This window comes from Mesoplodon mirus, assembly GCF_964341445.2.
Source record: "Mesoplodon mirus genome assembly, chromosome: 10".
In the NCBI taxonomy this organism is placed as follows: domain Eukaryota; kingdom Metazoa; phylum Chordata; class Mammalia; order Artiodactyla; family Ziphiidae; genus Mesoplodon; species Mesoplodon mirus.
Genome location: NC_138986.1, coordinates 57,610,322 through 57,632,689, shown reverse-complemented (window position 1 = coordinate 57,632,689; position 22,368 = coordinate 57,610,322). Strand labels below are relative to the sequence as shown.

General features: G+C 48.6%; 1 protein-coding gene and 1 long non-coding RNA gene across 5 annotated transcripts in view; one reads left to right on the top strand and one right to left on the bottom strand.

Annotated features, from left to right (window-relative positions):
- SIM1 (SIM bHLH transcription factor 1) overlaps positions 1 to 2,701 on the bottom strand; it is a 70,849-nt gene extending 68,148 nt beyond the window's left edge. The window contains exons 1-2 of one of the 3 annotated variants that reach the window (XM_082633952.1): positions 2,417 to 2,701; positions 1,091 to 1,710 (exon numbers count right to left, since the gene is read on the bottom strand). In XM_082633952.1, the coding sequence (XP_082490078.1) occupies positions 1,091 to 1,265 (175 nt within the window). In that variant the 5' untranslated portion in view covers positions 1,266 to 1,710; positions 2,417 to 2,701. Of the gene's footprint in view, positions 1 to 1,090; positions 2,343 to 2,416 lie in introns of those variants that run through there. The other 2 variants (XM_082633953.1, XM_082633951.1) reach the window with 2 other exon arrangements.
- Positions 2,702 to 7,324: 4,623 nt separating this feature from the next.
- The window catches only part of LOC309811327, a 34,090-nt gene continuing 19,046 nt past the window's right edge, over positions 7,325 to 22,368 (top strand). Inside the window, exons 1-4 of one of the 2 annotated variants that reach the window (XR_014295134.1) lie at positions 7,325 to 7,958; positions 9,253 to 9,433; positions 12,951 to 13,099; positions 17,293 to 17,560. This is a non-coding gene — a long non-coding RNA (uncharacterized lncRNA). Of the gene's footprint in view, positions 7,959 to 9,252; positions 9,434 to 12,950; positions 13,100 to 17,292; positions 17,561 to 22,368 lie in introns of those variants that run through there. The other variant, XR_014295133.1, reaches the window with a different exon arrangement.

Sequence of the window (22,368 nt, the reverse complement as noted above, 5' to 3'; positions counted from 1 at the left end):
CAAACTCCAAACATCCAAAATCAACAATAACATAAACCTCTCTTTGTCGCATAAGAAGTTCTGGTTTGTAAGTACACAGGGTTCCTTCTCTTGAATTTTTGTTTGTTTAGTATTCTCTATATTTCCAAATCCTCCTCTCCCAGCAAAGACTTATCTAAAATATTTTTTTAAATCTGTTTGTGTGTTATTTGAATGTGGGTAAAGGAAAGGATGGGGAAATAGAAGAGTCCTCCCCCTAGGGAGTATAAATGGCTTTATACAGGACAGTGTTCTATCAAGGCAACTCTGTCCTCACACAATGAATCTTGATCATCTAAATACACATTTTAAACCATGTCAAAAGCTCAGCTATCCTAACTTCTAGGCCTTATGAGACAATTTTCCCCGGGATCCATTTGCCAACCTACCACCTAGAAGATATTTTCTAAGCAGGCTGGCGATCTTAATTCAACCTTATATCTTAGAGAAAATATCAAGCCCAGAGCTGCAAACCACCAAGTCCCAGAGTTAGTTTCGGAATCTGTGAACATCTCAACAGCTCAGAATAAATTTGCTAGAAGCAGTCAAGAGACTGGGTACATTCAGGACATATTTGTTCATGAATATGCCTGCTCCTCATCTGCAGGATTACTGACATATAGAGAAATTATTATCTGCCTTAGCTAGCTCCATGTACATGGGTGTATCTAGACATAACAAAAATGCAAGAAGTTAGAGATGTTCCTGCTCTCTGCCGGATACAATTTTAGCAAGAGGAATAAAAAAGAAGAAAGTCATGTTTGGATTAGTAGTACTTTCAACTGAGCTCAGTATCTAAGTGTTGACAAAAGCACTGTTGAGCTGCTTCCCGATCAAACATATCTGATGGACTGAAGAGAAAGTATTCATGGGGAAGTAGAAAGAGCCACGGAAAGGCAACAGAAATTCTAAATGCAGAGAGGTCCTTAGTTAAGCAGCCATGCTAAACTTCCCTTCGCAGAGAGTGTGTGTAAGTATGAATGTACTTCTCTGCCCGGTGGCGTAGGCTCATTCACTAGCAGATCCCGTGCCCCTTCTGCCTTTGAAATTCCATCTGGGCAAAGTCACTTACCTTCTGGGAACACTACTCTCATTTTGAGATAGCTGGTGGTGAGCCTGATTATGGATGCTTTGTCCAGCTGCGAGGTGATAGCCGAGGGCAAAGGCAGTAATTTAGCCAGTTCATAAAATTCACTGTTTTCCTTCTCCCTCCTAGTCCGGGCAGCATTTTTGGACTTCTCTTTCATCGTGTCTCGTTCCCCCTTTCTTCTTACAACATAAGTTCCACAGATTCATCCAAAACCAAAAATAAACTTTCAATTAGAGATCATATTTGGCAAAAAAATAAAGCATACTTTGAATGACGAGACTGAAGTCTTTGCTTCAGTGTTTTGATGGCAGTAAAAGACCAACGCGGCGGACAGAAAATTTTTTCTTTAAAAATATGGGATACGAGTAGAGGAAAGTTGCTGATCCACCGCAGGCGATCTGGACAATCCTAGGCGTCGCTGGGTATCAAATGCCGGCGGGACCTCCGAGGAGCTAGCCTTTTCTTCGGTTCCGCGCTGCGAACCCCGGTTCTCGGGAAATCGACATAATAATCCCCGACGTTTGCTTTCAGTCCCGCGGCCCTTGGGGTGGCTCCGAGCCGCTTTGGGAAGAACAGGAAGGACGGACAACTCTTTCAGGCCACTGTGAAGACAACAGCATCAGAGCGTAAGAGATCTGCGGCTCCACAATCACTCGCGCGCTCGCCCCAATTCTGAAAAATGGCCGGGAAGGGCCTCAGCGCGCCTCAGCTTTCCTCGCCGGGCTCAGTGTTTTGGTTGGTTGGTTGGTTGGTTGGTTGGTTAAGATTTGGAGAAATCAGCAGCGAGACTGAGTCCCCTGCAAATAACGCTCCCATTCTCTTACCCCCGTCAGACACATTCTCCAGCCCCCTGGGAAATTGCCCAAACAACAAAACGCAGATTTTGCAAGACCCGTAGGAGCCCCTCAGCCGCCGGTCCCTGTGCCCCCGCCCAGGCCAGGCGCAAGTCCCAGGAAGGCAGGTTTCCGCAAATCACAATTCCTCCACAGCGTTCGGGCACCTTTCCGTCCCCCCACTTTGGCAGGTCCGGAACTTGGCTTTCTAACTTGGGTCTCAAGTCTCGGGGATTCCTCAAAATGTAGCACTTACACATCAAGTCCCTCAGGACTGCCGAGGAGGCGACCCAGCGCTCTCCCTGCCCAGCAGGGGCGGCAACACGCCGGGCACGGCTGCGCCAGGTTAACAGGTGGCACATTCGCGACAGCCCCTCGCAGGCACCGGGGGGCGGGAGGCGCCCGGCCTCTCCCCCTCCGCCGTAGAGCTGCGGGCGCCGATGGGCGGGCGCAGGGCGTGTTCCGCTTCACCTACCTTCAGTCCCCGCTGGCAGCAAAGCGTGCGCAGGCGCCCACCTCTTAATTGTACTCATGCCTACCGTCCAACTAAGCCTCTCCGCGGGCCTCTCTGCTTCCCACCCGCAGAGAGGAGCAGAGCGTGCCCTGGCTCTCTCTTCTTTTCTTGGTCATGAATTGGGGGAGGGGTGCGTGGCAGAAGGAGGGGGATGCGGGCTTTGGGACGGGTGAGGTGGTTTTAGAATCCTCCTCCTCGGTAGTTGCTACGAAGCCAGTATTATTACTGACTGGAAGCCGAAAACGCCCCCCTAACTTCTTAATGGCTTACGGGGTTTAGCTTCAACTTCACTCCCGGTTTCCCTCTCTCCCGCCCTCCCCTAATGCCACTCACAAACCTCCTCGCTTCTGATTGGCCCGGCACGTCCCAGGGCGCGGCGCTCATTGGCCGACCGAGCTGAATGACGCGTGCACGCACCGCGCCTCCCCCCAGCTCACCCCGGCTCCCGGCTCGCTGCGTTGCTACCCGCGCGCGCAGCGCTCCTCACGAGCCGGGGGCACCGGTGTCTGCGCTGCCCGGCTATAGCAGCTCCTGCTTCGGCCTCCCGGGCCTTGAGGGCGACGTTCAGGACCCGCGCTCCCCGCGATCCCGGGGGTTGAGTGTCTGTGCACTCAGCCCCGAGCGCCGGCCCCGCAGTGCTAGGGGCGCCCCAAAGCGGTGGGCGGCGGCCCCTGGCCGCAAAGGTCGGGCCCGGGGGCTGGGTCGCCCGGCAGGCGAGGCAGGAGTAGCCCAGGCTGCGGACGATGTTCGCCCAAAGGCCGACCAGGCGGCCGCTCCCTTCCCGCGGGCAAGTCGCGGGGCCCACGGCGTGCACGGGGCCGGTGGGTTATATTTTCTTTGGGCTATATTTTCTTTTTCGCATTTCTCTGAAACTACGGCGACACCGAATTCATCGCCAGAGAGGATAAATACACCCGTCTTTAAATTAATCCCAAAGAGGAGCGTCTTTTTGGAAATGGGTCGAATCTAGGGGCTGATTTGTTCACGGGAGAAAGCTCAGTCATGGAGTTTTCCTATGGGGAGCAGATAGGGGACACTAGGGGAAAAGAGGTTACATTTCAGGCCAAAATCGAGTTAGAGTCGTTGATATAAAGTATCTCACAATAATCCGTTACCTTAAACGTGAGCGAAGAGTTTTTGTTGGGTTTTGTTTCAGGAAACAAAAGTCCAACATGAATATTCCTTACAGAAGGGATACAGTCTGCACGAACGAATCTACAGCATTTACGATCCCTTACAGGAGCCGTTTAAACAAACGCTTGTAAGTACTATTGCTGACAAGTTATATTTAAGAGAACCTCTCATTTGAATCGCCTTCCCTGTCGTCTGAGGATAGAAAACAGATAGCGACGGGAAGAAGTTCACTCGTCCCGGAAGACAATTATTGCTGCTTGCGAGTCACTCCCTACAGATGCGATTCCCTGCTTGGTTTTGGTGCTGCTGGTGATTACGATTCTGCTCTTGGAGGTCGACTCGGAGGCAGTTGTTTCATCAGCGGTAAAAGAGTGAGAACACCAGTCATGTTGCACTCGTCTTCTCGTTGGTGGCGCTGATTGCCTCCAAGAAAACATATACTCTGAAGAGGGGTGTGTGCCATCTTGCTGATATTGGGAACAACTTTGAATGGTTGTTAAAAAATACCCACATCTGCCACCTCCTTGCCGCCCGATGGCAGTAAGCTCGAAGAACGACAATGGGAGCGTCCTCGGGGTATTTACACATCTGGGAAACACCTGGCAGGAGGAGGTGGTGGACGTTCTGGACAGAAGAAAAAAAAACTTTTTTGAAAAAGAACTAAATATAGAGATGTGGTAGGTGTTCCAAAACTGGAATCCAGCAAATGGGCTCTAATCTAGAAGGAGGAGTCATTTCCCCAGAGGCTGTAGGCACTTAGAGACCCGGCTCTGGGCGGTTCAACCACCAAGTAACGCACTCTTAACAAGAGATGAGTAGGAATAGAGAGGGAGATGTACTGTGGCTCCCTTATACACAAGATTGCAGAAAGACCAGATAAGATCAAGTTGACCCCTACAAAACAAGAGTGGGGGGCGGTTGTTTGGCAAGGTTGAAAGAACCTTCCTTGAGATCCTTCTTTCTCCCCACTTTCCCCGCCCCCAACCTGGACAGAACTTAGGGGGAATATGGAGCGGCCAGGCGAAGCAAGGACACTTCAGGGGTAAGAAGCAGTTTTCTATTCCGACTGTTCTAGAAAGGATGTCACTTAAGTCGGCGGATACTGTAAACCCTATCTCTACTTCAAACAACATGCAGGTGTGTTGGCGCTTTGCTGCTGTCTTAAACCCTAGGCCGTCGCAGGGACTCTGGGGGATCAGGCAGTGCACGCCTCCCATTACAGGGTGCGTTTTGCGCCGAAGAAATGTAGTGTTCTGCCTTCAGCAGCAAGATGAGTATGGAAGTCTTCACACCAAAGGCGACGTCCTTGGGGTGGGGGCCAGGAGGGCTGCTCCAGTGTCCCAGGGAAGCTCAGTAGTCGATGAACTGGGAATGTGTCCTTTAATAAACAAAGTGAATGCACGGCCAGGTGGTGACGGCCCCTCACGAAGTCCTCCGCACACAGCTGTCTGAGCCGCGTTTACCGAGAGAGTGAATTAGCATGGCGACGTAACACCTGTTTTTCTAATCTTTGAACCCCGGCTGGAGCGGGAACGCGGTTCCGGCACTCCCCCGCCCGATGCCGGCCCCGGCCTCGCACCCTCCCGGCGACCCCGCCCGCGGCCCCGCGCGCACCACTCCTGCATGGGCTGGAGCCGGGACCTCGGGAGCCTCCCACGTGCTCGGAGAACCGCCTTTCGCCTCTAGCAGGAGAAATTTTAAACCAGTTTCTTGAGGCTTAAGAGGCTAATCCTACCCACCTCTTTGCCAGTGTAAGGGGAAAAGCCCCAGAAAGGAAAAAGACGGGCACAAGCGACCCACCAACACCAAACAGGAACCCTGGGAGAAGCTAGGTCGTCGCCTCCTTGCGCGGGTGCCTCAAACTGCAGCCCTCTGGCGATCGGGCACTGTCTACGCGGTCCTAACGCGGGAAGAAACCGGAGCCGATCTATAAACAAACATCCTCTTCCTTCCCCCGCCACACACCCCCTTCCCCAGGAGAGCAAACAGCCCAGAGAGGCCGTGACATCGCGCACTTAGGAGTCTCTTCCTCCTCCGAGACGACCCTGGGTGCTGCCCGCATGGATGCCGCTCTCCGCGGGCCTGGGCGCCAAGACGTGCAGAGGTCCAGGGCTCAAGCTCGCGGTGGGGTGGGGGTTGGGCAAGACGTGCCCACCGTGGCGGAGCCGAGAACCTACACGCCTGTGCGTGCGGAGTCCTGCGCGCTCTGAGCGCCCAGAACGAAAAGGCGGGTCCTCTGAGGGCCGCCCGTCCGCTCCCAACGTCGCAGTCTAGAGAAGCTGAGTTGGGTGGTAAAAGAACGAGTGAACGCCCAGCGGAATTCCGGTGCAAACCAGCGAGCCGGTTTCAGCACAGAGGCCCCGACCCCTGCTTCGGGCACAGACCTCTATCCTACCTCTGGTAACTCCTCCCTGAGCCCTGCTGCTTTAAAACTACAGTCATCTGTCTCCCACGTCGCCCCCGACCCGTAACACTTAAAAAAACAAAAACAAAAACAGACTGCTAGGGACGCACACATGCACTTTTACACTCTTGCATATCACATATACACAATTGTACAAAGCACACGGGCACAGATTTTATTCAATGGCCAGTGTCAGGATGACGGATGTATTTACATTCAAGATGCAAAATCTGAAGGTGGTCACTTCAATATCTCTGTGTGTTATATCCAGATGTTCACTCTCTACCAGTGGAAAGGAGAATTTACCTAGGGAAATAGTCATGTCCAGGGAAATACTAACATGTTTCTTCTTCCATGTAAGTGAATCCTGTTCTAGCCCCATGTTATTACCACATTTAGACGTTGTGTTGTTGAGGCAGAAACAAGGGTCCTTATAACTTTAACCCGGGCGAGTCTGCTAGAAAACAAAGTCTAGGGGCGTATTTAATATTTTTTAAATTACTGTATATATTACTTGTTTGATTAGGAGGTTTGGGAAAGTATACATTATTTTATGACAAAACAAAACAGCTCTCTTCTGAGGTACTACTTCTCAGGTGCCTGTCTGAATTGACCATTAACCTGTCCAAACAATTAGCTTCAGTGGTTACACACCGAAAAAAAGAAAGGGAGGGAGGCAGAAAGGAAGAAAGAGAGAGAGAGAGAGAGGGGAGGGAAGAAGGAAGGAAGGAAAGGAAAATGTACCAACTGGAAAAATGAGAGTGGCAAAGGCACGTAAAGATTTTATATAGTTTCTCTAAATATTCTGGATCATATTTTCCACCCAGATTTTGAAGCTGTCGTCTACTATGACCTTGAATTGGTCCCTGAAAAACAAAAGTGCTTCTTAAACTGTGCACACTTTTAAAGAACTGAATGATTCAAACATTAACAGTAGCTGAAAAACTCTGACCCTGCGCGTTCTGAGGACAGGAGCGGGTGGGTGCCTGCGGCTCAGACCGCCGGCACATTTTACACTTTTCCTCTCTAGAAATAGAGCTGTGGACGGTGTGTGTGTATAATTCAGCAAAGCAGGGCCCAGGAGCACAAATCGGGGTGTGCAAAAAGCTGAAGATGAACGTTGGTTTGCGACTTGGGGTTGAAAGACACTTGGATTCCGAAATCGGTTTCCGATTTTCAGGCCAAAGCATGCTCTCGGTGCGCTGCTGGAGCGCACGCCAGGCCGGGGCGCGCGAGTGGGTGGCCGGGACGCGCGGGGGGCGGGGGTGAGGAGGCGAGGTGGCCGGAAGGGGGCGGAGAGGCGTCCGCGGCCTCGAAACGGGTGAGGGGCGTCAGAACTGGGTGGATCCAGAGGGCTTGTGCTTCACTGTCCTGCTTTGAGAGCCTTTGGATTAGGTTTCTGGAGAGTTTCCCCTTCTCTGAGCCCCAACTCTGAGTCTAGCTCCTGGGATCAGTGTGCCCCGGGACTGTGCCGCGAGCGCCTGAAAAGGACCCCCTAGCCCTGCACTCTCTAGGCGGAGTGGGTAAGGCATTCTCGGGAGGCAGATGCCTCTAATCCGTAAACAGATGACGGGACTTCCAGACCTGGCTGAGCGCCGGGGTCCCTTAGGGTGCAGTTTTCAGCGGAGCGCAGCTTTTAAATATGGACCTCGGGCTCCATTCTGATTTAGGAATCGGAAATCCCTGTTGGACTCTGGAGTTGGCATTCGTAAGGTATGGGAGGGACGGGGGTGGTCCGAGCACCAGGCAGCTCCTCGAGCCGCAGAAGCAGGGGTGAGGACAAGCTCTGAGAGAGGGGTGCGGGCGCCGCCTCCCACTGCGCGGTGATGGCCTCCCGGACCTCCCTCCCCGCCCTCCCCCTCCCTCAACTCTGCGGCCTAACTCGGCTGGGGCGCCGCCAGCCCGAAATTTGGAAGAGCTGCCGCCCGTTCCTGCCCTCCGGCGTCACCGCAGGATCCCGGCGAAGTATTGCACCTCTGTGTTCTGGGACGGGGACCAAGTGCCTCTGGCTTCTGGGGCACACTGGAGTCCCACTCTAGCTAGCCTCATCACCTCTGAGTCCTAGGGCTTGGGAATCTGCCCTTGAAAGTCTGGGCATCCTTGCTCCTAGCTGATGGTTTTAGAAATTGAGCCTGCATGGGAATTGCCTGGAGAGGCCTGTGAAAACACGGATTGCTGGTCCTCACTCCCAGAGTTTATGATTCAGCAGATATGGGATGGGACCCAATAATTTGCCTTTCTAACAAGTTCCCAGTGAGGGAACCACTGCTGCCACTTTGAGAACCCTTGCTTCAGTCTGCCTTTTCTCAGCTTGTCTTTGGAGAAGACAGTCAGGAGGGAAAAGATTTAAAGTGAGAGTCCTACTGTAGGAGCTTGGGCATATGGCGGAAAATAATATGACCGTCTAGTTGAGGTCCAGGGGTGAGGCTCATGGCTGTGAAGATGGCTCCTTCCTACCTCCTTAAAAAAGAGGATGGGGGCTTCCCTGGTGGTGCAGTGGTTGAGAGTCCGCCTGCCGATGCAGGGGACACAGGTTCGTGCCCCGGTCCGGGAAGATCCCACATGCCGCGTAGCGGCTGGGCCCGTGAGCCATGGCTGCTGAGCCTGAGCGTCCGGAGCCTGTGCTCCGCAACGGGAGAGGCCACAACAGTGAGAGGCCCGCGTACCGCAAAATAAAAAAAAAGAGGATGGTGGCCTCACAATGAGGGAGAGGAGGCGGGGGAACCCAGCCAGACCAGGCTTTGGGGGGGGGTGGCCTCCAAAGGGCAGGGAAGTGCTCAGACCACCGCCAGAAGGTTCCAGAGTTCCAGGGTTCTCGCTGCAGAAGAAGTCCAGAGGGCTTGGGCCAATCCACCTCGGGTAGGACACGTAGGAAAAATAGCAGATAAGCTACTGGTTCTCCTTTTGGCCTTGAAATCATTCCCTAATTTTGCCAGAGTCCGTGAGCATAAAGGACCCAAGATATGTGTGGTGTTGGTGCAGGGGAACTGTCCGTGGAGGAAGAGGCCCTGGCTGGGCCCCATAGCCTCCTCGTCAGTGGCGCGTGCTCCCTCTTGTGCAGGGCCACGTTGGGACAGTATAACTTTGTCAGTCTTTGGACGCTTTTGTCATGTTTTTATGGGCCCCTTCCTCCATAAAAACTCCTAAAGATTATATTTTACAATTGGGTTGGTGCAAACACTAGTGTAATTCTGGCTGAATTCATTATCATATATTCATTAATCTTATATTTATTCTTTTCTTCTCTTTTGTAAAATAGGTTAGAATAAAAACATTCTGTGGGCTCCTGAAACTATCATGGGCCCTAGGCCCTGGACCTGTTGTGACAAATGCTGCTCCTGGCACACCTGGGATGATGGGGATGCTAAGTGTGCCTTCTCCTGGCTGCAGCTCCTAAGCCTGGAAACCTGGAGAGAGGTTTGGGACCAGGATATTTATCCGTGAGTCACAGCCCCACTCCTGGTGTAAAACGGGTCAACTCCTCCGAGCTCACACTGCAGAGTCCCCACACCCGGCTTTAGTTGTGTCTGAGGTATGACCCTAAAGCTGGGTGGAAAATCCAAACAGATTAGGTTACCAGCACCCTTTCTTATCTTAACACCTGGCCTGCTTCACGATTTTTCCTCACCTGGATATCAGATTATTAATTGAAATCCAATTTTAAAATGCTTTGCCGACCAAGCAAATGCATCGTTTGGTTGCCAATCGGTGTCCACTACTATGCAACAATATTTAATTTCTTATTATATTTCTAGAGTTGCTTTAGGTGTATTCAAGCAAACGTTAGGATTGATACTTTTACACACTGTCCTGCACCTTGATTTTTTCCATGACAACATCCTCATCCTTTCTTTCCTAAACATCTGTAAGCATTCTATTTTAAGAATATATCAGTATAAGTTATTTAACCTGTCACCCACTGAGGGCATTTAGGTTGTTCCCCATCGTTGCCACTACAAGCAGCGCAGAATGAACACTGTATACATGTCGGCTACCTGTGTACCCGTGTAACCACAGGACAGACTCCCCAAAGTGGAGTTGCTAGATCAAGGGTATGTGCATTTGTCCTCCTAATGGGTACTGCCACCCTGCTCTCCACAGAAGTTGTACCCATTGACACTCCCGCCAGCAGTGCACGAGCGGGGCTGTTCCTCCACAGCCTTGCAATGAAGCGCATTATAACTTTTTTTTGGCCAATCTGATAGGTGAAAAAAAACTCCGTCTACTTTTAATTTGTTTTTCTTTAATTATAGAGGTTGAATATCTTTTCATATGCCTAAGGGCTTTTCAAGTTTCTCTCCTCTTGAATTGTTTTTCCAGAAACATTTGAGGATGGGGCCCTCTTGGCTCTGGACAGGGTTAAGGGCCCTGGGCTGGAGGAAGAGCTGGAACCTGGCTTTTAATGGAGGTGAGGGTTTCTTGAACCCCTGGGAGAGAGCTCACCAGAACTCTGGGAAGTGGAGACAGTCAGAAATACAGATTCAAGGTTCTGGAGTCATCTACTGACACTTATCCCCACCCCCATATGAAATATTCTTTAGTGCAAAACACAGAAGATAAATATGCAAATATAATGTTAATGTGTCTTCATCCAACTGATCTCCTGACTAGTTATCTTCAATTGTGTTGTACATATGTTAAAATAGTGGTTAATTTATGGATTCTGTATGGTTTGAAATTCAGTTGTCCCAAGTTGGTATTTGAACCAACTGTTTTAGTATTTTACCTACAAACACGTGGAGAATTTACCACGAAAACAACTCAAGCATGAACATACGCCAGCCAATCACATCTCAAGATTTAAGCAAATAACTTGGAGGAACAAGGGGATAGACTGATCCTGGCAGTAGTTTCAGAGGAAAAACTTGTAATGATCTGGTTAAGAATCTAAATAAAAATGATACATAGGAGGAACAGGAAAAACCAGTGTGCTGCAAGTGTGCAGCCTACCTACCGTAGTTTAGATCTGCTTTGATGTTTATTTTCACTCCCAGAGATCTGATAACTTGTTTGTGAAGGTAAATGTCATATGATAAGCCACTGCATATTCTCCCTGAATAATCAGAAGTCACATGATGGCAATGTGACTGTTTTCCTCCAAACCAGACAGCAATATGAATGTATGTTAAAGCTGATATTAACCCTCCTTAAACTTTTAAATATCTGATTAATTTTAGGGCTTGAGTATATAAGAATTATAACATAGTTTTATATCAAATTACACCCCCCATCCATCTGTCTGTGTGTCTGTCTCTCTCTCTCTGCCCCTCTTCCCCCCTCCCTCTGTAAGAAAGACATGATAATGAAAAACTATTCCAGCAGGAGGATCTGGTTTAGAAACAAATGGATTCCATGGCAACTCCTGACTCCACATGACTTCTAATAACCGGCATTTCAGTTGGAAACTGTCTATGTGATATTGTGTCCACCGCTGGTGTTTTATGTGGGGTTTTCCCTGCTCTACATCTCAGAAATGGGGTCTTAACCTCCAGTTTCATGAATAAGCAGCAGCAGCGGCAGCAATATGTCACCACCTGTAACCATAATGTGGCCAGTGATTTGTCAAGTGTTTCTGGTTCCAATTTTCAGACTAGCTGACAGAGATGAACACTGAATGAGAAATGTCCAGAGCTGGTATCCCATAGTGTGGAAAATCTGGGAGCTGTGTTCTACTGCAAATTGACAGAGAGAGTCAAATGTTCTCATTCAACTGGAGAGAATGTGTGCCTCAGGCCCCCGATAGCAAGTCATGAATGGAGTCTGTGAGTCACAGACCACTGCACTGAAAAGGGAAAACTAAACAAGGACAAAAATAGCCAGAGTTTCCCCCTCCTCATTAAAGGAAACCAAAATGGTCTGAGCTTGTCCTAGAGCTGAGTGACCTGTTGATCTCCCAGTGAGCACTGACACCACTGTCACAGTGACAAAAAAAAGAAACTTGTAACAGGATGGGTTTGTAATACCTTGTGCCTAAGTGTTTTATAATTTTTACTGTGACCCAGGAAAAAAACTGTGTCACACATGGGTCAGGTGATTGCTCTTAGAAACACTGCAAGTCAATGATGGAGTCAGTGCAAAGGTCAGAAGGAGCTGAGCTTGTGTACCTGAGCTTGGTCTAGAGCGTCTGAGTCCAGTTCTGGAGCTTGTGCCCCACCTGGGCAGGTCAAGATTGAAATTCAGGCAGGACTCAGTCCCATGTCCTACCCAGGGAGGATAGATACCTTTTTCTAAGTTGCACAAAGGTGCTATGTGGAGTGGCTCTCGCTTGGGCTAACACTGCCCTCCTTGGTGAGTCTAGGCTGTGTGACACATGTCAAGGAATGTTTATCACGACCCTTGCAAATCACCATGCAGGGGTTTCAGTGGTTAACCCCAGTTGCCAGTGCTGATCAGAGCAACCAGCAAATAATGGTTTACTCCAGGGGAGTATAAGAATAGAAGTGACACAGCAAATTTGTTTAGTGAGGGCATGTTCCAGGCAAAGTAGGGGAGTGAAAAAGAAAGGTTACTGTGATGAAGAGAAAGAGGGGAACATGTGCAGGTGGAAAGCACCGTGGGGAGAGTTTGTCAAAAGTGTTGACATCGACATGCACGAAAAGTTTTGAAAATCTATTGGCCAAATTCAGGGGGAAAATGCTTTAAAGTAGCTGAATGTGTTTATTTTACAAACTCTATTTACTCAACAATACCTTTATGCATTTTAAGGTAACTTTTGAAAAATCACACTCGTTTTGAGTAATTTGAAGGGTATAAATCACCATAGGCCCAGAATATTTAATAGTGTTATTAACCACCAGCTATCCAATGGTCAGCAATGCCATAGCTCATACAGAACCTTCACATCTTTCTAGAATGAGCTGACACCTGACCAAGGAGACAGTGCAAAGGAAGCACCTGTGCAGTGAGGAGAATGTGAAGGGCACTTGGAAGGGATTCTCATTCACTCCATGATTTCAGGACTTCCCTGGAACTCTGTGAATTTGTAATCCTCAGCATTCCTGTGAGGAAGTGGACAGATGACATCTCTCCAAGTTTCCAAAGGGAAGGCTGAAGAACAGAAATCTGAGTAACTTCCCCAGAACCCCACAGGAATGATCTTCACCAGAGTAAGTATTTCCAGATTTTCTTTCGAAAAGTGATTGAAACTTTTAGAACACAATTAAGTAAAAAGGGGTGACGTGTATTAAAGATAAAGAGAGTAACCCAAGGGGCAAATATCCCCACGAAGTCAAGGAAGCAGAAGGATCTCTGGGCTGAAAGAAGAGGAGCTTACTAGCTGGCCTGGATTTCTTCTTGAAATTTTTCTTAACTGTTCATTTTGAACTAATTATAGACTTATAGGAAGTTTCAAAGAAATGTACGGGGAAATTCAGCGCACCCCTTTCACTCTCACCCAGCCTGCCCCAATGTTAACAGAGCTTATTCAAGTTTCTCCAGTTATGTATGCACTTGCGTGTGTGTGTGCGTGTGTGTGTGTCTGTAGTCATATGCAGTTTTGTCACATGTGTAGCTTAGTATAACATCTAGACACAGAGCTATAACATTGCTACAAGGTTCCCTCACACTGCCCTTTACAGCCATGCCTGTCCCTTTCCCCTGCTCCCATTCTTAAACCCTAGCAACCAATAATCTTTCTATCTCTATAATTTTGTTATTTCAAGAATGTTATAAAATGGAACCCTATAATATGTGAATTCTGAGATTGGCGCTTTTACTCAGCATAACTCCCTTGAGGTTGATCCAAGTGGTTACATGCACTGATAGTTCATTCCTTTTTATTGCTGAATAATATTCCACGCTATGAAGCTACCATAGCTTGTTTAACCATTCACCCACTGAAGGGCATTCCAGTGGTTTCCAGTTTTGGGATGTTATGTATAAAGCCACTATGAACATTTGGATACAAATTCTTATGTAAACATGTGTTTTCATTTCTCTGGGATAGATGCCCAAGAGTACAACTTCTGGGTTGTATGGGAAGTCCATTTTTAAGTTTTAAAAGAACCTGCCAAACTATTTTCCAGAGAGAGCGCACCATTTTACATTCCCACCAACAATGTATGAGTGATCCAGTTTCTCCATAGCCTTGCCATCATTTGGTGTTATCATTATTTTTTATTTTAGTCATTGTGATAGCTCTGAAATCATTATGCTGTTAATTTGAATCTCCCTAATGGTTAATGATGTTGAGCTTTTTTTTTTTTTTTTTTTGCGTTACGCAGGCCTCTCACTGTTGTGGCCTCTCCCGTTGAGCAGCACAGGCTCCGGACGCACAGGCTCAGCTCCGCAGCATGTGGGATCTTCCCAGACCGGGGCACGAACCCATGTCCCCTGCATCGGCAGGTGGACTCTCAACCAACCACTGCGCCACCAGGGAAGCCCAATATTGAGCATTTTATCATGTGCTTGTTTTCTATCTTTATCTCCCTTCTGATGAAATGTCTGTTGATGTCCTTTGTGCATTTTCTACTTGGATTCTACGGTGTTTTACTGTTAGTTTTGAGAGTTTCTGTATGTATTCTATGTATATAAACCCTTTGTTGGTTATGTGATTTGCAAATATTTTCTCCCCAAATTGTCTTTTCATCCCCTTTCTAGGGTCTTTCACATAGCAAAAGTTTTAGATTTTGATGATGTCCAATGCTTCCACCTTTTCTTTTTGAAACTTATTTTTAAATCCATAGCACAACATCATCCATCAGGGAATGCCTCAGTGTCAAAACCACACCTCTGTGAAGCTGTTTCATAATTGCAACAGGGGGATGAATGGCAATTCCAATTCCACAGATATTTATTAAACATCTCTTGTGTAGCAGCTACTGCTCTGTGTACTCGGGATTTTTTAGTGAACAAAAGAGCAAAGATCCCTGCACCTATGGGGCAGTTCCATTCAGATGGGGGGACATAGACAACATGATAAAAAGTCACATCGCAGATAAGAGGTTTTAAGTGCTGAGGGAAAAGAAAAAGGAGCAAAGAGGACAGGGATCCAGAGGCGGCATTTGCAGGATCAAGTAAGAGTGTCAGGGTGGCTCTGCTGAGAGTGCTCAGCCTGAGCTGACTTGAAAGGGGGTGAAGGAGTAAGTCCAGCGATGTCTGGAGGGAGGGGACTGCTGGAGTGACAAGCCAAAGTGGGGGCACGCTCGAGGAATAGCAGGAGGTTGGTGTCTGGAGCAGAATGGGGTGCGGAGGGGAGAATAGAGGATAAGCAGCAAGACGGGCAGATCACGGGGGCCATGGAGGCCATTGTGAGGACGCCACTGAGTGAAGGCGGGAGCCACACCATCTGACTTGGTGTTAGCAGGGTCACTCTGGCTGCTGTGTTGACGATAGTTTGAAGGAGGCCAAGAGCAGAAGCAGAGAGATGTGTAGGAGGCAACACCGGATCCAGGACAGGGATGACGGTGGCTTCCACCAGGTGCTAGCAGTGGAGATGGTGAGATAGGGCTTGGATTTTGGACATATTTGAAGGTATATACAAAGGGCTTTCTGATGAACTGGATGTGAGAGAAGGAGGGAGAAGGAAGACTTGGAGGTTAAAGTTAGAACATGGTATAAAAGTGACCCAGAGAGGGCTTCCCTGGTGGCGCTAGTGGTTGAGAGTCCGCCTGCCGATGCAGGGGACACAGGTTCGTGCCCCGGTCCGGGAAGATCCCACATGCCGCGGAGCGGCTGGGCCCGTGAGCCATGGCCGCTGAGCCTGTGCATCCGGAGCCTGTGCTCCTCAAGAGGGAGAGGCCACAGCAGTGAGAGGCCCACGTACCGCAAAGAAAAAAGTGACCCATAAAATTAGATGAGAATAGAAAGTCAGTAAGAGAGAAAGGGGAAAAAAAAAAGTTGGAAAGAGTCAACAGAAACGTAAGTTCAGGCTTCTTGGGGAGCAACTTAACAGTATTTATTAAAATGTGTATGTGCTTTGTTCCAACAATTTTTCCTTTTTAGGATTTATCCTTCAGGGCTACTTGCCCATGTGTACAGTTATGTGTAAAAGGCTTTCACTACAGAACTGTTTGTAATAGTGAAAAGCAGAAACAACCTAAATACCCACCAGTAGGGGAATGTTTTATATACTATGGTACATCCAAACTATAAATCACCATGCCACATTAAACCGAGTGACATATATCTACAGGAAGCTCTCCAAGATACACCGTTAAATGAAAAAAGCAAGTGGCCGAATGATGCATGAAGTGGGTAAAGAAAACTCTATCTGATCACTTACGTACCCCCATCTCTGTAAATACACAGCCATAGGTCTGGGATAATACGTAGGAAACTCATGAAAGGAGCAAGGAGTGAGTTTACTCTCTGTGTTTAAACAGTCATTTAATATTGTTCTAATTAAAGACATTAAAAAAACCCTGAATTATATCCAAAGATTTTTTCTAAGTAGTGTGGACGGATGTTTTTCTTGTTGATAAATTAGATTCTTCATTACCTTCCTTAGAGGTCCCAGGAGGTCCAGACCTGTACTCTGGGAAACAGCCCTACCCCCCATGGTTAGGGAGCGAGTCTGTAAGGTTAGCTGGGGCAGCTGAGGACACTCTATTCAGAAAAACTCTGGAAGAACCAGCTGGGGCTCCTTTGTGAGTGATAAACCCCAACAGAATTAGTCCTCTTCCCAATCCTGGATCATTTCGTCCCTTTCTGCCTTGTGTTGGAGGCAGCATACAGTGGCAGACAGAGACAGGACTTGCAATCCAAAGGGCTGGGCTCTAGTCTCCACTGCTACTGCCCTCGGTGTCTCTGAGCGTCTGTTTCCTCATCTAGGAAATCAGGAACAATGGCTGTGACCAAATGAGAGCTGTTGCTGGAAGTGCTTTGTGTGTGGAAGGCCACCCACTGGACTGTCAGGGCTCGGAAGGCAGTGAAGTATGTCTTTTTCACTGCAAGCCAGGGAGTGCTATGTTGTAGGGCCTCTGGAAATATATTTCAAATAAATGCATTTGGTGCAATTCCACGAGGTGTTTTTGCAGACGAATCAGACTAAGTATTTTGTGAAATTATGTGGGTGCTTTTTCATTGTACATTTGTGTGAGAATGTTATTTCTGGATGCCTTTAGGTTGCTTGTTTTCTTTCTTTAAATTTCACTTTCATCTCCATCCCCAGTGGCATTTGTTTGCAAGGGCACCCAAGGACAGAATGCCAGCAGTGTAAGTTTGCCACCTACAGGTGGACATTTTCATGACAAGTGTTTGCCTGTGACCGAGATACTAGTCTAAAACGAAAACAAAAGTGTCATGCACAAAACACCCCCATGCCTTCTACTTCAGCTCTACTCTCCACGTTTGCTTTCAGTGTTCCTGTAAGGATCACCAGCAATCTTCAGGGAAAATTTAAAAACAGAAAGCAGATCCAGATCACTCTGCCCCACTGCTTGTAATATACGTGAAAGCGTGGACCCGTACAGGTATGAACCATCCCGCATTCCCTTGAATAATACTGGTCAGTAAGGAAAGAACACGAGCCTTGTTTTGGGGGTTTTTTGGGGTTTCTTTTGCGGAACGCGGGCCTCTCACTGTTGTGGCCTCTCACGTTGCAGAGCACAGGCTCCGGACGCGCAGGCTCAGCGGCCATGGCTCACGGGCCCAGCCATTCCGCGGCATGTGGAATCTTCCCGGACCGGGGCACGAACCTGTGTCCCCTGCATCGGCAGGCAGACTCTCAACCACTGCGCCACCAGGGAAGCCCGAGCCTTGTTTTATGATAGCTGAGCTCTGCCTGATCATGGCCTGAGCTGTGAGCATCCATTTCCACATCTGTGAATGAAGTGATTGGACTAGAATTTCTGTGTGGCTCCTTCTAGCTTTAATGAGCTAGACTCTAGGGGCTAAAAGTAATTATAACAGTGATCTCTAGCATTTATTAAGGCCTTACTACCTGTCAGGCCCTGGGCCAAGCACTCTCTTATTTGATCTGCCTGACAAACCTATGAAATAAGTACCACTATTACAAATAAGAAAACAGAAGGATTAAGTAACTTGCCCCAGATTGCAAGGAATTGAGTGCTAGTGGCAGAATTTGACATAGATGATCTGATTCCTGAGCCTACCATGCCTTTAGCCACTGTAATATATTTCCAAATAAGTACTGTCCTTCTTGCATAGTCCCTTTGGAAGTCTACCCATATAGTCCAGCGATACTACCACTACTATTTTTGGAGTGCTGTTTTAGGAATAACAAATTAGTCTACACTGTTGGGCTAATGTGACACAAACAAGAAAGTTGGCCTTTGGCTGCAAAGACGTTTGGCTACCTCCAAAATAAGCAAGTGATTGAATCAACTGTTTTTGGATCCATCTACATCCAACACATATGGAGCGCCTAATTCTCCATATGGGGTGGAGACAAAAGACCCAAGCCCTATAAGACAGCATGTGCTGTGTGGTGGAGATGTGGGAACTACCGAGGGTCAAGAAAGGGAGCCACTGGCCAGGCCGAAGCCTTTGTGAAGGAGGAGCAGGGTGTGAGCAAGACGAGGCACAGGGTACGGGAAAGGAGGAAGGGGTGGAAAAGTGGAGGCAGCTTGGACCAGAGATGAGGGTTTGTCTCTGGAATCAGCGGGAAGGAATGTTGAAGTGTGTGGAGCCCAGGGGAGGAGGGCCTTGCGTGCCGTGCTAGGCAGTACGGCATTCTCTTCAAGTCAGGAGGAACTGCTCAGTGCGGGGGTCTTGGAAGGCCCTGCCTCGGTCTTTGTCTCATCTTAGCCCAGCAAGTTCCCCAAATGTTCTTTACCCGAAGGTGTCAGCCATCACCCCATTCCCATGGCTATCAATGTTTCTTCTTGGCTTTGAGAGCTCCCGATGCTTTCCAGATTTGCATCCACAGTGTGTGCTGACACACCCACCCAGCAGCTGCTTACTTTAGAGGCTTGTCTGTCCCACTGCAGCTCATGGCTTGAAGCCCACAGGGCTCACGGGTCTGGTGTGAATCAGAAGTAATACCATGGCAATGTGTATCCTTGGGAGTCAATAAATGTCCCTTAGATTGAAGGTTTCTGAACAATCTCATAGTAGCTGTGTGCTGGTTATTTTCTATTTGCCCCTCCCCCGACAGATCCATTCTCTGCCCTTTTGACCCTGCTCTCTTCTCCCCAGTACTGAACCTCTTCAGAGGATCCCAAGGGGAAGCTGGGCTCCCTTCAGCTTCTGATGGAATTCCACCAGTGGGCAGCCATTGGAGAATGGGAGAGGGAAAGGCTGAACTGTGTAGTGTTTTGTCCTCTTGCTGCCATAACCTTGCCAGTGGTCATACTCCTCTAGGCTCCGGCCCTGGTGGACAGCCCCTCCTGTACGGTGGCAGCTCTCTCTCTCCTTGCCCTCTTAGACCTGGAGGTGGTAAGGGCTTCTTACTCTTGCTAGTTTCTAGGTGCTCCCTCATCCTTTGGTGGCACCCAAAACCCTGGACCACTCTGCACAGTCCCTTCATTAAACTTTTCTCACTTCAACCCTGTCAGTGTGCCTGTCTGTTTCTATCAGAATCTGCCAGGACAAGGTGCACATGGCCTTTGGGGAAGGACAGTCTGGCAGTGGCCCTCAAGGTGGATAGACAGATGGGATTCATCTGGAGAGCAGGGGTAGGTGAGGCCCTGGGATAGAAGCGGCAGCGACGCAAGGGTGGGAAGGAATGCAGTTGGAAACACCCTTTCTTTTGCTGTGCGGAGTGCCTACCTCTGCTCCTGGCTACACCGTGGAGATGACACGCATGTTCATTGCATGCTTTGAAAGCCAAACACCACTTTTAGATGCCTGTCTGGGGAATCGAAAGATAAATCTGGGGAACTGAGCATCTGACGAGCAACCATAGCGCCATAGAAGCCCTAATCCTGCTTTGCCTGCTTGAGCCTTGCCTCAGGTCTGGTTGCAGTTGATGCTGCATTTAATCGGGACTACAGAAGCCTTTGTTTCTCTCTTGGCAAAATCCAATGCAGACCCTCTAGGTTCCCATAGCACTTCACAGACACCCCAGTTTAGGACTGATGGTGTTGACTTTGAGGGCAGGGAGAAACCATCTGGGTTCAGCCTTGGTTCCCCAGTGCCCAGCCGAGAGTCTGCGTACCCTGCTGCTGCTGCTGTGAGTTGAGGGGCTGGCTGGTGTCGGTATGGATGAGAGTGAAGGGCCATGAATTCTAAGCTGTGGCAGAGCCCGTGTCCGTGGCAGGTGGGGGAAGAAGTGGCTTTGAAGTGAGTGGCTTGTGGGCGGGAAATGGGAGCCATAGGAGGAAGCTGGTGGAGCTAGGTGCACCCTTGTCAAGACCTCACAGCCCTCACAGGAGGAGGGCAAGTCTGGCTTTCTTACCCCAGCTGCCTCTACAGCTCTTTGTCCTTCGCCTAATTCTGGATCTGGGTGTACACAGTAAGTGTCATGTTGGTAAATAAAGGCCCCCATCCGCTGCTCATGCTGTTGAATTGGCCAAGGAATTGTTTCCAAAATGAGACTTTGGAATATTTTATTCAGCAAAAACAGACCTACGGTTCTGAGTTTTGCCTTCTGATCTCTCTTAGGGGTTGTTAAGGGTAATTGACAACGTATATTTTCATCTGGGCAGGATCTATGGTGGATTCACCGTTGAGTTACCATAAGGCTTAGGTATAGGAAACGTTCACAGAACACTTGTGAAGTGGCTTGATCAAGGCAGGCTGGAGAATTAGGCATCTCTGTCAGTACCTAGAACTGTCTGCACCTCGCCAAAGATGCCATCCTATGGTGGTCGACTTTCCCATCACAACTTTGAGGTTTAAATGAGACTTAGCTGAAGCACACTTTGCACTGTGTTCCCTTTCCTCTGGCTTTACTTTGCCTTCATCTTCCCCTCTTTTTTTTTTTTTTTTTGCGGTACGCGGACCTCTCAGTGTTGTGGCCTCTCCCGTCGTGGAGCACAGGCTCCGGATGCGCAGGCTCAGCGGCCATGACTCACGGGCCCAGCCGCCCCGCGGCATGTGGGATCTTCCCGGACCGCGGCACGAACCCGTGTCCCCTGCATCAGCAGGCAGACTCTCAACCACTGCGCCCCCAGGGAATCCCCCCTCTTTCTTCATGGCAGGAGCAGAACTTGCCCTGGAAAAAGCTCAGGCAGAGCAGGAGCCATGGGGAAGGCCCTGCCACCGTGGACTTTCTCCCTTGTCTTTTCCCTGGCTCTCGCCCACCGCATTTCAGGACTGGGAAGTGCGTCGTAAAGACTGCCCTGATCGATTCCTGGATTTAAAAGGATGGCCTGCGGATGCCGTGATAATCACAAGAGGAGAGTGAGACCCTCCCCCAAGTAAACTCTTTCCTTTTTGTTTTTCATGTTTTGATCTTATGAGCCTTGACTAGGCTCCACTGAAAACAATGGCAAGGTCTTCAAAGGGGAGCGTCAAGCCCTCTGAATGGACTAATTCTGCTGCAGGTTCCCGCCATCTATCCGCCCTTGACAAGCACCAGTAGAAGTCAACAGGTGGTTGTCCAAATATAAATGAAAAGGCTTAACTCTTAAAACATCGATGTCTGAGGGGATTTTTAGAAGACTTTACTCTGTGGTTTTGGCAGTGACTGTGGGTTCCTTTGCCAGCGTACAGAGAAACTTGACCTGTGTCACTCAGGGGCTAGAGATTTTCATCACTACTGTCTCCGCATAGCACTTACCCACCCCTTCTCTTCCCCAACAAACAAGCAAATTCAAAAATAAACAGTGAAGAGAGACAGAGAGACAGAGACATAGAGACAGAGGCTGAGGAAACAAAGGAGAGGGAATGCTTGGTGAGTCTGTGTTTTATTCCCTTATTAAAGTCACATTCATATGTGTCAAAAACAGGGGGTAGTTTGACCTGTGGGCAGAGTGGGAGGAAAGGCATTTTGCAAGCAGATTTCTCTCGATAAAACTTGCTCTGTGCTGACTATACCGTGACAAATTATTAGAGTTATCTATACAAACAACATATATTTAAGTTACTGCCAGCTTCTCAAGTGACGATTGAGCAATAAAGCAACAGGGGGGCAGAGGAGGGAAGGACCATAGGGTATAACCTTTCTAGTTTATCCCTGATTTTCTCTGGTCCTTTCTCTTTCTTTACCTCTTAGGCAGCCAACCACCTGAGACTGGCCATGTGATCCTACAGGAAAACATTGACTCTAGGCAAAACCCAGTTTCCAAAGCAGATTCTGTGTATTTTAAAGTGGCAGCAAATTTGTCAGTAGAATGTACCCCAGAGAAACATTATTGCAAACTTAGGGATTCGATTCAGAATCTAACTTTACATTCTTCGTCTTCCTGAGCAAATAATTCACCTGATACTAGTTTAGAAGAATCACCTGTCTTCACTTCCATTTTGGGAAGCTATCCTGGGTGTTTAGTAATTCTAAACTCAAAAGGAATAAATATGGCACCTTTCTCTA